General features: G+C 33.0%; 1 protein-coding gene across 1 annotated transcript in view; it reads right to left on the reverse strand.

The window, feature by feature from the left end:
- Nucleotides 1-19,245, reverse strand: part of ABCA13 (ATP binding cassette subfamily A member 13) — a 424,215-nt gene that overhangs the window by 330,461 nt on the left and 74,509 nt on the right. Inside the window, 2 exon segments of the mRNA XM_017500828.2 lie at nt 298-5,067; nt 7,730-7,844. Coding sequence (XP_017356317.1) covers nt 298-5,067; nt 7,730-7,844 — 4,885 coding nt within the window.

Consider the following 19,245-nt stretch of genomic DNA (forward strand, 5'->3'; position numbering starts at 1 on the left):
AATTTTTCAGATCCATATAAAATAGGATTTATAAGTGTTTTCATAATCTAAAAATGTAAGAATAGTAATATGTGATTAATTACCATAGGCTGGGCTTGTAAGTTTACTAGTTAGATGACAGTAATCGAAATTATTTAACCTTGACATTTTTATAAAATATTAAGACAAATTTACATCAAAGATCTTTCAAAGGTATTAGATACAAATACTGTTATTAACATGTCTATATTCCAGAAAATAAAGTAGTTTGAGATATATCATAACTGCATATACTACACAAAGCAAAAGTAGGCTTACCTCATCTCTGCAATAACATCTCTGTGGAAATCTTTCAGCAGAAGAGATATTTTATTCTCAGAATCTTTCTTTGGCAAAAGGGAGAAGAATGTTTTCAAAAGCTGTTCCATGAAATCTACTATGCTTCTCAGAGGGAAAACTGTTTTCCTACTTGTTTCTGACTGCATATGGTTCAAGATAAGGTTAATAAAATTCATTATCTGAAGGTCAGTATCACTTAAGTTCCAAGCTGCTTCTTGAGAGTTCCCAGCTATGCTATTGATTGAACTAATTACGATGTTTTCAAAAAGCAACTGAACAACAGAGAAATTAGTCAGTTGTTCTTGGTTTAGCAGATGAGTAAGAAAGGCAACATCAAAATTGCCTTCTCTAGAAATATTTTTTAAAGAGCCCAAAAAAGTAGTAATAGCTTTGGTTAGCAAAGCTATATCTTTAATTGAACTCTCATTGGCTATAGAAATGAATGTTTCTATCATTCTGGAGTAATCCTCATTTGCATATTCCTGAAGCCAGTTTTTTGTGACCAATAGAAAATCTTCAATAATTTCTAATGTCTTCAATGATGGTAAATCCAAAATTTCCAGGAAAAGGGCAAGTTGCAAAGTTATGTTTTGAACAGCCACTGAATTTATACTTTTGATTTCTTTGTTCATTTCAGAGAGCAGGTGTCTGACTCTAAAATCTTGGGTTAGATCTTTCATGGTTTGTTGAAACTCAGACCATAGTTCTTCAAAGTTGTAAGTTGTTTCACTTTTTTCAATAAAACTTGATAATGCTTCTAAGCTGCTACCTGTGAGATTTGCATTCAGAAACATCATGAATAAAGAAAATAGATCATGAGTACTTTTTTCTAGGCTCCAATCTTCAGAAATCAACTGTATTGTCCTTTCCAAATTTGAGGAAATAATATTCTGAACAGATGTCTCTGTGTCTTCATTAATGTTAAGGATCTTGTCTAAACTAGCTAGTTTGTCAAGAATATTTTCACCTGATGTAACTTTTGTGAAGTTGACATTTTTAAGTTTTTCTATGATTTGCAAAGCAACTTGCTTTATGGGACCACCAGGACAAAGTTCAGAGATGTTTCTCATAGTCTGATTTATTGAAAGTGGGACAAATGGTAATATCTTATGCCAAAATTTCTGCACAGTTTTCACAAGAGAAATGTTAGCATGGAAGACTTCAGAGAGCTCCAGAAGAAAAGAATTCCAGTCCACTAATTCATGAATTACACAGATCACTTTCCTAGTTATTTCCACTTGGGAGCTTTCATTTGAACATGGTGAATCTTCACCTTGGGGAGACAGGTGGAGATGATCAAGTATACTAGCCACTTTGCCATAAAAGGAAGAAGACAGGAGCCCATGGACATTGCAGGGGTCTACCTGTGAATTCTGCTGAAATACAGAATTTGTATGATTCCAGCACCAAACCACAGGAAAACAAGTTAAAGCCTCTGAAATAATATCTGGCTTATCTGATAATAATTCAATAATATCCAAGAGAATTTTTATCACAATTGCAAAGTCTTCCTTGGTAATGTTTGAAATGGTTAAGCTATGAAGGAGTGTGAAGCTGTAGACATCCTTGAGGCCTTCAGTGATGTTTTTACCAAGTACTCCCTGCAGGAGCTTTACAGCCTGAGGAAGCATGTAGTACACATTTACCACAGCATCCACATCATCTTTAGGAAGCAGGCGTGAGAGCTGCAGCAGATGATTAACATTCCAAGAATGCGAGCTGTCTATAAATTTTTCTATCAAGCCAACAAGCAAGTTGACCCCTAATTTGCCAGTTCCCACACTACTGACATTCTTAAAGAAATGTATTAGGCTTGCACTAATTTGTTGAAGCTGATCCACTAAAAGGTCTATGTCCGTCTTCTTAAGAGTATGCATGACAAAAGTTACCTTCTTCAAAATTTGCATATAACTTGCATTTTGTGGACTAGTGTGACGAACTGCAGGCATCAAGGAGTTGAACACATCCCTCATCAGTTGAATACCAAGACCCATAGCTTTCATTATTTCAGGTGAAATTATTTTTGGTGAATTGTGGAGGTCATGAGATAAGTTGAAGGCAAGGTAACTAGCTAAGTGATAAATAGAATTGCCTATTCTGTTTACATCTTTTTCTTTTGGACTGGTAGCAAATATGTTTAACAAGTTTTCAGTTTTAGAAGAGGAATTGTTTTCCAGAATGTTAGAGTAAATACCTTTTACAAGCTTCTGAAATTCTGTCCCCAGTGTTATTAAATGCAGCCAAATATTTTGAAACTGATTAGGAATTTCATCTGACATTTCTATTGGTCTTAGAATAAATTCAGTAAAATATTTCCAATTAGATTGAGATGCAAAATCAAAGTCTGTTGTTAAGTTATTGATACTCATACTTACTTGCTTTGTGGAATCATTTAAAAGAGCTAATAAAATCTCAAATTTAGGTATCTTCTCTTTTTTAAAGACTGTAGTAAGTACAATATTTAGAAAGTCAGTTACATCTTTCAAGTAAATGTTTACACAATTTATATTTGAGTCATTTGATGAACAAAGAGGTTTTTTTATATTTAACACCCAAGTTACAATTTTCAATATAGAGTTCATTTTGTTTTCCACGTCTCTGAAATTCTCCAAAGTATTTTGAAGATAGCCTTGTGAAAAACTTGTGTTAGACACCAAATACAAATGTTTTATGACATCTATCCACACAATGCATCCTTTCAGCCTGCTAATTGTGTTCTCAGAGGAAAATGTGGAATTTAACATGGCCAGAATACGTAACATTCTCTGTGAGGTATTTATGTATAAAGAGCCATCTTCTAAAATAAACTCAGTAACATTTTGGAAAATGTCAGCACAAGAAAACAAATCTCGATCATGTGATACATTTCTAAGAAATAATATTGCTTCCCTTAGCTCAGTGATGATATATTCTAATTTTTCTTCATAATTTGTGAGATTATTTGAAAGAAAGTGATTTATCCAACCTGTATTTCTATCTATATATTCTGAGATATTGTTAAGCTCAATGAAAACTTCGAGCAGATAATTTAAAAACTCTCTGCTTGTACTTGTGTTTAATGGAAATGTCTTCAACTGATGCAGGGCAGTTTCCATGGTGAAAAGGGATTTCTCCACTTGCTCCAAGTTAAGTTTTTTTACTGAAACTAATGCATTGCCTAAAGCTACCAAAAAATCCCTGAGATCCAGGAAGTCCTTCCAATCATGGAAGTCATTGGCTTGAGTTACATTTTTAAACAAATTTAGTATGAGTCTAGCAACATTATGGTTGGGAAATATTCCCTGACAGCTTTTAGAGACTTTCACATCATTTTCCAATTCATCCAAAAGTGGAGTGAACCAATCATGAAGAGACGTGAAAACATTCATGTCAAACTTTAATAACTGAGATACGCTTTCCCAGATTTCAGTCCACATTTGAAGCCATGAAACGGTACAGTGAATGGATACAAACTTGTTGAATGCACTGACATTTGCTGAGAGGTTTGAAAAAAGTTGTGCCAATGGAAGAACAAATGAAGACTCTTCACTTCTTGAATAATTCATAGAAGAAATGGGTCTATTGTCCGAAATGAAGCATTCATTATCCAATAGGGCTTCTACTGAACTGTTGAAGAATTGGCTCATATATTGAAATAAAGAAATACGAAAATCTTCATCAATTATGAACAGCTGTTTGAGGCCTGTCAAAGTAGTGTGGATCACTTCAAGCTCTTGGCCCTCTGTAGACATGAAGGATTGGGCTTGAAGCTCCAAAAAGTTAAAAATTGAAAGCAATTGCTGACAATAAGATGCATTAGAAATTCCCTCAAGAAACTCTGCTGTCTTAAATAAAAATGTAAATGCTTTACTGATGTTTTGGAAATTAAATTGTTTTATGATATCCAAAATGTGTTTTGAGATTTGTGTAAGGAAAGTTAGCAAAGAACCTCTACTCTGAATATTCAAGAATTCATAAATATATTGGTAAAATGAAGAATAAATTTGCAGAAGTAAAGCTGAATCCTTGTCCTTGAAGACATTTAGGTATATGTGAGTCAATAGTTTATCAACTTCTTGTTTTTGAGGTTCAGGAAGGGCTGAGAAAAGATCAGATGCATTTTTCATAGCATAGACTGTGTTCAAAGCTTCTGAGAACTGTTCATGCCCCAAAAATCCAAATTCAGAGAGACTATTTATTACAGTCTCACTTAAATGTACAAAATCTATGTTCATAGCTGGTGACTTAGGCCAATCTGAATGAAACAACTGGGAAAAGTTAAAACTTGTAGTCAGAATCTCATTTTCTGGGACAGAAAAATTTAAAAGTGTAAACAAGTTTTCCAATTTATCTCTTTTTTCTTTTGAAATGCCATAGAGCCATAATTCTAATAATTCGGGATCAATTTCAAAAAGTATTAATTCCATGAATCTTAAAAGATTTTTTGATTCCTTCCTTATCCAGTGACTTTCGAGAGTTTGCATTTTCCCAATCACTTCTTTGCCAAATTCCAAGAGTTTCTGAGCATCATTGGCAGATGGGTCTCTCTCTATACTTTTTAAATGATTTGTCCACAGATAACTTATATTCAGAATATCTTCTGTGAGAGATGGGAGGTTATGGAAATTGGGAATGATGGAGGAGTCAAAAAGATTAGGCAACAATAATTTCTCAAAAAATTCCACAAATGATAAAAGAAAGTTCATTTGTTCATCCTCAAGGGTATGCAAATTTTCCATCATTAGAAGGTGCTTTGTGAAATTTAAAGCCCTGTAATATTAATAGAATTATTTTAGTATTAGATAGAAAAATAAATTCGATTTATCAGGTTTCCAAGTTAATATTCATTTATTGATAGTAAAACATAAATGAAACATTTAATAGACAATATGTTTCCCAACAGAAATTAAACTAATGTGAGCATTTGAAAGTGTTTTAAAAATCCACAATGAAGTTGTATACATTTAGCTTAAAATATTTCCTACCACCAAAAAGAATGCATTCTCAATTATTTTCCTCTGGCATATGTAACAATAATATGTATGATTATTAAAGATAAATTTGCTGTTTATGACAGAAGAATCTTAGGGTTTAATTCCATCTCAAAATGTCTTGGCCTATAAAGGTGGCACAAATAGTGGAATGCATTAGAAACCATGCCTGTATGGCTTAAGGAAGGTATGGGGATTCCCTTTCCTGGAAGGCAATTCCAGTGTTCTTTCAACATTACTATATATGTCCTACTGTTATAAACTCATTATTATATATGGGGTAATTTATCTCCAGGTGTTTAATTTTAAAATACAGAGTTCTCAGAAGAGCAACTCAGACACTGCATGTCCCCTATTATAATAGAAATCCACACTTGCAGAACTAACTTCTACTAACTCAGAAGTTACAAGTCCACTTTTGACATTCTTGGGGTTATATGTGTTTCAAAATTCAGGACGTTCATCCTTTAAAAACATAGCATGCTACAGATATCAGATATCTATTCATGCATCTCAGTAAGGGCTGGGGCAGCCCTGATCATCAACATATTACCACTTCAGGAGTGATACCTGTGAATGATCTCACAGTGTAGGATAATACACATGAAGCTGCTTCATATCAGTTCATGCTAAATCTCTGCTGAATGAGTTCTGATGTCAACCATTAAAAAAAGCATCTATCGTCAGACTTTGTAAGAGTTCAGAATTGTGGGTAAAAAAATGTTTACCTTTACTGGCTATTAATGCCTTAAAGGATAAATTGCTTCCTAAGTTTTTTAACCCTGTGCTCCTGTTGTATAACACATTCTCTGACATAGGGCAGATAAAAGACCTATCAAAGGCAAGAATGCTGTTTTCCTCTCTGATAGCTGAGACCTGAGCACACCACACAAAAATATAGGCTTAATTTAGTTCGTTGTTATTTTTAGGACAGAATGGCTGCTTTGAAATAATTCCTGGGGGGAAAAATCCCATAGGGAAAGGGAAAGTTTTATTAAGAATTCAGCATAAACCTTGCCTAAATCCAGCCCTGCCTAGAAAGAAATGCGTGATTACTATCCAAGTCATCGTGCCTTGATAGAGGAGAATATAAAACTATCTTTACTTGTATTGGAAACCGAGAGGTTATGGAGTAGCAATAGAATAACGAATTGAAGTAAAAGTAGTACTACTGATAGTATTATTGCCGCATATTTTAATATTACTTTACAGTTTATAAAGCACTTTCACAACCACAATCTTAGTTCATTCCTACAACAGCCTTTTGAGTATACATCATTATTTTCATTTCATGAAAAAAGAAACTTTACTTTTTCAACTGGCAGATTCAGCTGTTATTATGTGGCATGGCTAGCACAAGACCCAGGTTTTCTCATTTCGAGTTCAACTTTCTTAATATAAATTGCACTTAATGTTCAATAATATTTCATTCATTAAATCAACATCTAATTATCTAATACCTATCAGGAAAGACACTGCCAACTGCTATGGCTCTACAAATATAAAATTAAATGTGTTATTGTGCACATACAGACTAGTTTTGTGCTGTTTTCCAGAGCTATTAAATTTTTGAGGCTTTTAGGGAAGAATTAAAAATCTGATATGTGCAAGGAACTGATTCTCCAGAGGGTCCATCCCCTTGTCCTTTCCTTGTTCCTACTAATAGTTGGGCTTAAGAAGTCCCATATGAATGACTAATCTCCATTCTAGACAGATACAGAAGAATGGTTGTCAAACTTTGGTATGCACAAAAACCACCTATAGAATGTGTGAAATACATAGAAACCTGAGTCCTTTACACAGAGTAAGATTTCATACGTCTGGGGCAAGGTGCAGGCATTAAAATTTTTAGCAGTCTTCACAGATTTAATCCATTCTCAAGTTTGAGAGTTAGTGCTATAGTCTCCCATCATGTTCCAACACACCACACAAATAATAGAATGTACCTTTAAACTGAACACACTATTCATAACCATACATAAAAATCCGTATTTCAATATGTGGACTGAAACAGGAGAGTAGAAAATAGTCAGAAAAATTTAATTCCAAAGACCACTTCTCTCTCCCAAGAGTCTCTGAAACTACCAGAATCTATAGTATTGATTTCCTGTCTAAACTCTAGGTAACTAGATGATTTTTCAAAATCAAATACTTTACTTTTGGAGCATCTATTATAAATCATGTTATTATTGAAGGAAAACCTTCTTACTGCAATCTGTATTTCCTTTCAAAATCCATTGTCATACACTCTATTAAACATCTTGAAACGTGACTCACATATTCTATTAAAGAAATATTTATTGAACAACCCATATGAAAGATTGTGTCAATACCTAAATCAGGCTTGTAAATTTTAAAGAGTGCACATTCTGTAGTTAGGTTTTGATTATCTTCTGATGATAATTAAATCAAGACCTGAAAGTTAAATTCTGATAACTTACCTAGATATAGAATTTATTGGAGAATAGAATAAGTTATTCAAAAATTGAAAATAATTATCACTGATGATTTTCCAATCCATGTTTTCTTCATAACAAGGAGATTCCTCAGAAAAAGCTAAATAAAAAGACATTTCCTACATTAATTATAAGCTGGGTATAACACACAAATCTAATAAAGTGAAAAATGCTAAAGTAGTTCACCTAACATGTTGGAAAATGTGAAAAAAAGAAAAATAAGGACGATTAGGAATCTTTCCAATTTGACTTGTGCTTCCCAACAAGATGAACCAATCACTGACCATTGAGCAATGTAAGACACTGAACCATGAAAGATAGTAAACAATGGGGCAAGACCCATGATTATCCCCACTCGCAGGTTTAAGACAGAGTCCAGGCCATGGCACAAGAAGGAGAAACTGAGCCAGAGCCCAGTAGAAATGCTAAGTTGGGAAAAAGCTTAGACTCTGAAAGACAGCTAGAAACCACAGGATAGAGTACCAGAGAAGGCTGCACAAGACAAGGAAACTGACAGTGTGTTTCTCTCTACTATGCAAATGAGTAATAATCAACACATGCATTTGAGGAAACTACCTGAGACCATGGAAAAACCTACCCAAAAGAATTAAAAGTGGCTGGGCACGGTAGCTCACGCCTGTAATCCTGGCACTTTGGGAGGCCAAGGCAGGTGGATCACCTGAGGTCAGGAGTTCGAGACTAGCCTGGCCAACATGGTGAAACCCCATCTCTACTAAAAATACAAAAAATTAGCCCAGTGTGGTAGGGGTGCCTGGTAAGTGTCTGGTGGTCAGGGCCAGGAATATACTCTGTTTCAATCAGCCAGATTGAAATAAGCAACAATTCATTAGTCATTAAATACAGTACAAAAAAGAGGTCTTACTTCAGGAGTGGGAAGTATTTACAATCAGACTGAGCATTTTGCCAGCCCTGCCTAACAAATCTTAAAAACAAGATCCTAAAGAATCAAGTTACTTCAAGCAATTTGTTTAAAGGTTATTTATAGGCATGCAAAAATAATTAGCAAAAAACAAGGCTGAAATTTGTAATATTTGGAATCCAATAAAAAACTACTAGACATATGAAGAGGCAGAAAAGTATGGCCCATAATGAAGAGAAAAACTAATCAATCAAAAATGACAGCAATGGTAGACCTAGCAGAAAGGAACATTAATCAGTTTATGCTATTTAGTTTATACTATTAGGTTGATGCAAAAGTAATTGCAGTTTTTTCCTTTAAAAGTATGGCAAATTTATTTAAAAGTAATTACTTTTGCACCAACCTAATATATAATTTACATGCTCAAAAAATGCAAAATTTGTAAGATTGAATAAAACAAGATCCAATTGTACGCTACATGTAAGAAATACACTTGAAACATAAGGACATAAAAAAGTTACAAGTAAAAGGATGGAAAAGGCATATCACTCTAACACTAATCAAAAGAAAGCTATCAAAGTAGATTTCAGCGGATAACATAATCATTATTTCATGATGATAAAAGTATCAGTCAAGAACATATAATTAATTCTAAATGTTTGTGAACATTACAACAGAGCTTCACAACACATGAAACAAAAACTAACAAAAATCTAAGAAGAAACAGATAGATGTACAATCAGAATCAAGAGATTTCAATACTGCTCAAGACAAAATAGCAGTAAGGATACAGAAGATTTGAACACTATTAAACAACTTGATGTAATTGCTGTTTATAAAAAAAAAATGCCACCCAAAGACAACATAATATATATTCTTCTCCAGTGCATATGGAGCATTTATCGAGGTAGATCATGTTCCAGGCCATAAAACAAGTCCCAATAAACTTGACAGGATTAAAGGCATACCAAGAATGTTCAATGACTAAAATGAAATTAAATTGGAAATCAATAACAAAAACATGTCTTGAAAATCCCAAATATTTGAAAAATATCACTTCTAAACAACTCATAGATTTAAAAAGAAATCAAAAGGAAACATAGAAAGTACTCTGAACTGAATGAAAATGAAAATACAACATTTGAGTGTTTGTGGGATGCCTCTAAAAAAAAGTATTTAGGGGAAAATGTACACCACTAAACTCCTACATTGGAAAAGAAAATAGTCTTAAATTGATAATCTCAACTTCCATGTAAAGAAATTAGATGAGTCAATTAAACCAAAACTAAGTAGAATAAAGAAAGAAGAGTTGGAAATCAAGGAAATAAAAATAAAAACATTCGAGAAAAATGAATGAAATCAAAGCCTGGTTGTTTGAGAAGATCAATAATAAGACTGATAATCCTCTAGGCAGGGTGATCAAGAAAAAGAGGCACAAATTACAAATATCAACTATGAGAATGGTGTTTTTACCACAGATTCTATACAAATAAGAGAATAATAAAAGAACAGTTTAAAAAAAAAACCCTTATGATAATGAATTGAACAACTTGAATAGCCCTAACCCATTTTTAAAATTGAATTTTAATTAATTGATTTTAATTTGTAATTAAATATCTTCTAATAAAGAACCCCAAAAGCCTAGATGGCTTCGTTAGTGAATTCTACCAACCATTTAACTGAGAAATAATACCCATCCAACACAAATTCTTCCAGAAAACTGAAAATAACAGAACATTTCTGAACTCATTCCATGAGGTTATGATCACCTCTCAATAGAAGACAAAAACAAATTAAGAAAACACTACTAAAGACCACTATCCTTCATAAAAACTGATGCAAAACATTAAACAAAATTTTAAAAAATGCAATCTAGTAACAAACAAAAAGGCAATATATCTTGATCAAGTGGAGCTTATCTCAGTTATGCAAGGTTAATTGAACATTTAAAACAATCAATGCAATTTACTAAATGACTAAAATTTAAAAGAAAAACTAAATTCAAAAAATTAAAAAGAAAAATCATCTCAATAGATGCAGAAAAGTATTTGACAAATCTGACATCTATTCCTGATTTAAAACTTTTGCCAAACTAGAAATAAAAGAAAACTTCCTTAACCCAGTTAGAGGTATCTATGAAAACCTATAGCTAACATTATACTCAATTGCCAAAGATTAAATGCTCCTCTTCCAGGATCAAGGAAAAGCCAAAGATGTTACCTTTCATCATTTCTATTCCATTTTGTACTAGAGGTTATAGCCAGTATAATAATAATGAATAATGCAAATAAAAGACACACAAAAACAATTGAACCATCTTTATTCACAGATAACATGATTTAGAGATAATCTGATGAAATCTATAAAAAACTAAAAAGAAAATTTAGCAAGTTTGCAGAATACAAGATGAATATACAAAAATGAAATATATATTTATATATGCATTTATATGAGAAACAAATTACTGAAGATTGAAATTTTTAAGAACCAAACTATAAAAGCATTGAAAGTATTAAATTCATAGGGATAAATCTGACAAAAGACGTGAAAGATTTTTACAATGAAAACTACAAGGATTTGTTAAGGAAAGACAAAGAAGACAAAATAAATGGAGTGATATACCATGAGCTAGAACACTGAAAATAATTTAAAAGTTAGTTCTCCCTTAATTCATCTATTGATTCAATTCAACCCTAGTTAAAATTCCAGCAAAATTTTGAGGAATCGACAAGCAGATTTTAAAATTCATATGGAAAGGCAAATGACCTAGAATAGCAAAAAACAATTTAAAAAAAAAAAGTTAAAGTTCTAATACTACCTGAATTTAAGCCTTACTATAAAAGCTATGATAACCAAGGTAGTCAATATTAGTATAAAGATATACACATAGATCCCTGGGATAAAATGGAGAGTCCAGAAAAAGAACCATATATTTATACAACTACTTTTTGACAAACGTACAAAAGTAACTCAATGGAGAAAGAACAGCCTTTATAAGTAATTTTTCTGGAGCAACAGGTCCCCATTCTGATTACAAAAGTAATCAAAATAAACTTCAGTATATGCCTACACCACATACAAAAATTAGCACAAAATGAATTATAGACCTAAATTTAGGACATAAATCTATTAAATTTATGGAAAAAAATATAGGTAAAAATCTTTGCAAACTCGTGAGTTAGCAAAGATTTCTTAGCTACGACACCAAAAGCAGGATCTATTAAAAAAACAAAAAGATAAACAAGACATCATCAAAATTAAAATTCTGCTCCTGGATTACTTTGTTCAGAAGAATGAAAAGACAATCCAGAGAGTGAGAGGAAATATTCACAAAGCGTATGTCTAATAAAGACTTTGTATTCTGTATATATAGGAAAATTATAAACTAAATAATAAATAAATAACGATTTAAAAAGTAGGAAAGATTTGAATAAACAATGTATGAACAAAAATACAGGTGGCATATAAGTCCATGAAAAGATAGGTGTTCAAAATTATTACTCACATAAACAAATTAAATCCATAGTAGCATACCACTACAAACCTCTTAGAATGATTGAAATTTAAAAGACTGATCATACCAAGTGTTGGCAAGGAAGTGGAAGCATTTTGACTCTCATGGACTGCCAATGGGAGTGTAAAGTGGTACAATAACTTTAAAAAACAGTTTGTGGGTTTTGTAAAAGGCTAAGCATACAACTACCACATAATCAAACCATTTCAATTTTAAGAAAAAGAAAGTATATTTCCAAGCCAGACTTGTATGTGAATGTTTACAGCAGCTTTACTTGTAATAGCCAGAAAGAGTAAGCAACCCAATTGTGAATTGCATGAATGGACTGACAAACTGTGATACATCCATATGATGGAATAGTACTCAGTGATCATCAAAGGAATGAACATACTACAACATGAATGAATCACAAACTAATTAATGCTAATTATGCTAAGTAAAATAAGTTAGACAAAAAAGGACATATTGCATATTTCCATTTATAAAAATCTCTAAAAAATAAAAACTCAAATATAGTGACAGAGAACAGAGCAATGGTAGCTGGTGACAGGCAGAGGGCCAAAACTGACCATACAGAGGAAGCTGTTGGGAGTGATGATGTTCACTGTCTTAATTGTGATGACAGTTTTATGGATATATGTATATGTCAACACTGATGTGGTTACTACACATTGCATGCCTGTATGAAAATATGTCATGTAACTCATAAATATACACACCTACTATGTGCCAATAAAAATTAAAATTTTTTAAAAAGTCACAGTATCAAATAATTTTTTAAACAAAATACATAAATAAATAAAATCTTCCATATCAAATCCCCTGGCCATTGGTTGCAATGCCTCAAAATTTTGACATTCATTTTGGTGAGGAAGAAAAGGGTAATAATATTGCATGTGCCTACAATACTGTGCTAGGCATTTTACAATCATTATTTATTTAATCTTCATAGCAACTCAATAAACTATGTAATTTTCATTTCACCAAGGATAAAACTAATTAAGAATGTGTCAGATGCAATGTTTGCTCCCAAATCCATCTGCTTCCAAAACTCATGCCCAAACACCAAACAGTCCATGATTTATCTGCATCATAAAACTGTACTCCATAAATTTAAGTAACTGTAAGATAGTCTATTGACCAGAATAAATAATGTCTTTATTATACCACATTCTTATCATGTCTTATCATACACAGTTGTTTAGCTTTAACAGGAAAAGGAGGAAATAAAGAATGTATAACCTAATGATGAATGCATAACAAGAGCCAGTGCTTCTCAAACTTTCCTGTGCTTATAAGTCACCTAGGAATGCTTTTAAAATGCATACTCTGATTCAGTAGGTCTGAAATGGGGCCACAATTCTACATATCTAACAAGATCCAGATAATGTTGATACTGTTGGTCCAGGGATCACACTTTGTGTAGCAAGGATGTAAGCAAATCAGGTGTGCACAATGCATGCAACACAAGCAAAAGAGTAAATGGACATCAATGATAGACTGGACAAAGAAAATGTGGCACATATACACCATGGAATACTACGCAGCCATAAAAAATGATGAGTTCGTGTCCTTTGCAGGGACTTGGATGGATCTGGAAACCACCATTCTCAGCAAAGTGACACAAGAACAGAAAGCCAAGCACCGCATGTTCTCACTCATAGGCAGGTGTTGAACAATGAGACAACGTGGACTCAGGGAGAGGAGCATCACATACTGGGGACAGTTGGGGAGGGATAGGGGAGGGACAGCGTGGGGTGGGAAGAGTGGGGAGTGATAACATGGGGAGAAATGCTGGATATAGTATGCACCTATGCAACAGCCCTGCACGACCTGCACATGTAACCCAGAACCTAAAGTAAAATAAAATTTTAAAATAATAATAATAAAACAAAAAAAGGAAAAAAAAAGAGAACACACAGTCTATTAATTTTCTTTGGTTAATATTCATCTCACCTTACCCATGTCTCTATATGATGATAAAAATTTGTTTATGATGCATTCATTTGCTCAAAGCTTTAATATTTAAAAGTTCAATATGGAAAGATCTGTGTGTCTGATGTCCCTGAGGAGACTATGCCAAGCAAGTATTTGAACACTCTTCTTTCAGTTGCTACCTGTCAAATTCCACTCATTCCACAAGTTCTGGTTCAAACAACTCAAATTGTTATCTGCTCTGTATACCAGAGCTCTATCCTGACATTCACCTCTAAATGTGTCTATCTTTTCCACCAACTTGGACTTTCTTAGGACTCCCCTATCAAGCTGTGGAATCTCCAGTGAAAAGGAGAGCAAAATACCACTGAAACGAGGGTAAAAAATATAAAAATATATAACCATATAGATAAAATGAATGGAAAAGGAAAGAACAGCAGATAAGAAAGAATTAGTGGGAAGAAAGCAAATGGACCAGGGGTATATGGCATACCAGAGAAGGAAAAGTTTAAGCTTAAACTTCAGGAAGAAGAAAGCAAAAGAGGGTAAAGTTTGTTTCCTTCACAGAATCCCCCAAAGTCTCATGACTTAGAGGTATAAGCATCTGACTATAAGTGTGAGAGGTGGAACTAAAAATATGCAGATGCGTTCTACTCCTCTCCTATGCCAGTAGAAAGCTAGAAGTTGACTACTTTGCAGAAATAGAACCAGACTGATAGAGAGCTTCCAGTCATAGACACAATTGATAGTATGGATGTCACAACATTACTGGAAATATTGGGGATTAATTTAACCTGTTATTTCTGAACAGTGATATTTTTATCATCTCATTTTTTGTTTGTCTCCCATAATGCTGGCAGCCAGGTGTATTCCTTTCCATCTGTGAGGTATTTGCAGGTATTTGAAGAATTCTGTTTTGTAGGCTTTGGAGAAATTGAACTACCTGAAAGAAAAGATGTGCCAAAAACTATGCCAATAACTGAGGATCATTTCATGGGAGGTTGGCTTACTGCCTCATTGTCCTCAGTGATGTCTTCCACTTTACAAACCACTCCCTTTTACACGGCACTTCCCACCAGCATTCTAGTGCCTCATTCTTAAATATGAATGAACAGCCTAGAATCATTACAAACTGGAGAAAGTTTACATATAAAAGACAGCTCACACAAAGGAAAAAAAGAAAAACTCAGAAGAAATAGAAAATGTTTATGCAAACTTTAAAATAAAGGGCTTTCTCAATGTGATTAAACAAAAAAAAATGCAACAAGAGCAAAAAACTATTTTAATGAACATATTTAGAATAAGAAAAAGTTCTCAAAAATTAAAAATATGATTTTTAAAATCTTTAAAGAAGTATTTTAAATAAAATGGAGAAAATATCTCAGAAAGTAGAAGAAAAAATATCTTAAAAGATTATAAAGTTAGGAATTCATACAGGGGGTTCAACTGATGGCTAACAGGACTTCTAAAAAGAAAAAGAAAGACAAGATTTGAAATTAACAAAGAAATAATACAAAAATATTTTCCAAAATGTTTTTAAGTATCATACTAAAGAATACTAAAGTTTACCAGTGAGAAGTAAAAGGGGGTGGAGAAGCTACATTAAAAAATCAGAAATTTTATCTAAAGGGCTTTTCAACAAGAACACTATAAAGTTCTTCCCAAACCTTTTGAAGACATGACATATAATAAATAAAAATACTTATCAGGCTCACTGGAGTAAATAGAAGGATTTCTGATAGCTAAAAGCTATCAGCTCAGCCTTAAAGTTTCAGACTGAGAGAGTCAACATGCTGGCATATTGGCTTCAGTATACCATGGTACGTGATGCAAACTAATTTCAAATTTATGTTTTTATGCCCAACTAAGTTACCAAATTTGAGAGTAAAAAACAAAAGACATTTTAAGACATACAAGCTCTAAAAATCACTTACCTACGAAATGTTCTCTGAAAAAGTTGCTGGAAGATATACTTCTTTAGAACAAGGGTATAAACCAAGAAAGAAGAAAACTTAGAATCCAGTAAACAAGCTCCAACACAGAAATGCAGAGAACGGACTCTTCAGGATGTAGGTAAAAGAATCACCAGAAAGCAACCCCCGGCTTTAAGGGACCACAAAACTACAATTGGAGCATGAAGACCACAAAGCATTAAGCCAACAGGAAAAATAGAAGACAGATATACATTTATAGATTATCTAACATTTTTAACCATATTAATATCGTACAGGTTTGGCAAGTGTGGGTTGAATTGGTGATTAATGCATAGAAAACTATCAAATGAAAATTATGAGACAATTATTAACTCAAGAAAAATAGAACAGTATACAAGAAAGAATATGTGATCCTGGTCCCCATAAAATTAAGAAATGAACATGATTAATGTAGACATGGCACTCTAAGGCTGCTACATTGAATTAACAAAAATGTGATTAAACTACATTGGTAAGATGGTAGAGGGGAAATATGCAAGGAAAAGAGGAGCATGTAAGAGAAGCAGTCCTCACTTTACACAGTGGAAAGTTAATAAATAATAGGTCATATAAAAAGTCAAGGATTAGTGGAAGAGGCGTATTACTTATAAATAAAAAAGTAAAAGTCCTGAACTGAATGAGTCTGCCTCTCAAAAATTAAAGTTGGAGAGGCATAGGGCAGAGGATTCCTGTTTTTCATTTTGTCTTATATTTGACATCTTAAATTTAATGTACTATGACCTAATTTGATGCAAATTAAAAACAAATTTTAAAAACATAAATATGTATTTAACCTTTGAAGGCTAATTTGGGCTCTTGCAACTCTCACCCATTAGTTGTGGTGCCTCTCCCTGTAGAAACATAAAACAAGTTTTATCTCTAAAGCACCTGGCACAAATTGTATGGTTCATGACACACCAAGGAATGTATGCTTTAATGTTGGTCCTGTATTAAATACTTATGCAACGGCAAAAGAAACTATTAACCAAGTAAACAGACAACCTACAGAATGGGGAAAAATATTTTAAAACTATGCATCCAACAAAAAGGTATTAGGCAGTAACATAAAGCCATTCAACTATATAAAGTTTTCCAGTAAAGATTAATATATGAACAAATATACAAACCTATTATTGTAATTTTGGTTTATATCTTCACAACTTTTATAGAGCATAAAATATGTATCTAAATACACACAAAGGGCAATGAAAAGGGAATCAAATCATAAGTCCATTAAACACACACTAAAAAGGGAGTAACGTAGGAAATGTGGGATAAGAAAGCAGTAAGACAGTCAAAAAACAAATGTCAAACGGCAAAAGTAAATCTTTCCCTATCAATAATTACTTTAAATGCAAATGGATTAAATTCGCCTATCTAAAGACACAAATTAGTATAATAAATGATAATATAGGATCCAACTTCATGCTGTTTTCGAAAGAAGCACTTTGGATCTGAGGACACATATAAATCAACATAGAAAGAATGATAAAAGATATTTCATGAAAATAGTAACCAAAAGAAAACAAAGCATCTATACCAGCATTACACAAATAGACTTTAAATCAAAAACTGTTACAAGAGACAACGAAGGACATTATGTAATGATAAAAGAATCAAGTAATCAAAACAGATAAAATAAGTATTAATATCTATGCACCAAACATCAGAGCTCCTAAATAAATGAAGCAAACATTGACAAAATTGAAGAGAAAAATAACAGCTCTACTATAATACACGGAGACTTCAGTACCCCACTTTTAGTAATATATAGAACAACCATACAAAATGTCAGTAAGAAAAAAAAGAAAAAGGAAATAAAGAAACTGAACAACACTATAGAAAAAATAGACCTAATAAACACGTACAAAACACCCCACTCAACAGCAGCACAATACACATTTTCCTCAAGTCTACATGGAACATTCTCCAGGATAAACTATATATTAGGCTACAAAACAAGTCTTAATAGATTTAATACAACGTGTATTTTCTTATTACAATGGAATAAAACTAGAAATTAATAGTAGAAACAAAACTGGAAAATGTGGGGAAATTCAGTAATACACTCCCAAACAAATAGGTCAAAGAAGAAATCACAAGAAAAATTAGAAACTATTGTGAGATAATTGAAAATAAAACGTAACATACCAAAGCTTAATGAGACACAGGGAAACAGCACTAAGAGGGACATATAAAGGTGTGAATGTTTATATTTTTCAAAAAAGATCACAAACTATTAACTTAACTTTATGCCTTAAGGATGTAGAAAGACAACAAACTAAGCCCAAAGCTAGCAAAAGAAAGGAACTACTAATTATCAGAACAGAGATAAATGAAATATAGAAGAGAGAATCAACAAACCCAAAAGTTGATTATTTTAAAAGATCAACAATATTGACAAATTATTAACTGGATTGACAAAGGAAAACATGAGAAGACTCCAATAACTACAATCATATACAAAAAAAAAGGCATTACATCTGGTTTTATAGAAATAGAAAGGATTACTGGAGAATACTATGAACAACTGCCTATCAAAAAATTAGATAACCTAGGGGAAGTGGGTAAGATCCTAGAACATTCATCTACCTAGAAAATCAGAACAGACTAAGAACTAGGAAGGAGCTTGAATTAGTAATAAAAAATCTTCCAACCATCAAAATCCCAGAACCCAAATAGCTTTACTGGTAAATTCTACCAAATATTTAAAGAAAAATTAACACCAATCCTCCTCAAATTCTTCCAAAATAATGAAGAAAAAAAGAACACTTTCAAATGCTATGAGGTCAGCTTTACCCTGAGACCAAAACCAGACAAAGACAGCACAAGAAAGGAAAAGCATAGAACAATATCCCTGATAAACACTGATGCAAAAACTCAACAAAATGCTAGCAAATAGAATTCAATGGCAAAATGTTTACAGCAGCATAATTCACAATTGCAAAAATATGGAACCAGCTCTAATGCCCATCGATCAATGAACGGATGAAGAAATTATGGTGTATCACATGTTCTCACTCATAGGTGGGTGTTGAACAATGAGAACACATGGACACAGGGAGGGGAGCACTACACACTGGGGTCAGTTGGGGGGAAATAGGGGAGGGACGGTGGGGGTGGGGAGCTGGGGAGAGATAGCAAGGGGAAAGATGCCAGATGTAGGTGATGGGGAGGAAGGCAGCAAATCACACTGCCA

Source organism: Cebus imitator, unplaced genomic scaffold (genome assembly GCF_001604975.1).
Source record: "Cebus imitator isolate Cc_AM_T3 unplaced genomic scaffold, Cebus_imitator-1.0 Scaffold272, whole genome shotgun sequence".
Taxonomy (NCBI): Eukaryota; Metazoa; Chordata; class Mammalia; order Primates; family Cebidae; genus Cebus; species Cebus imitator.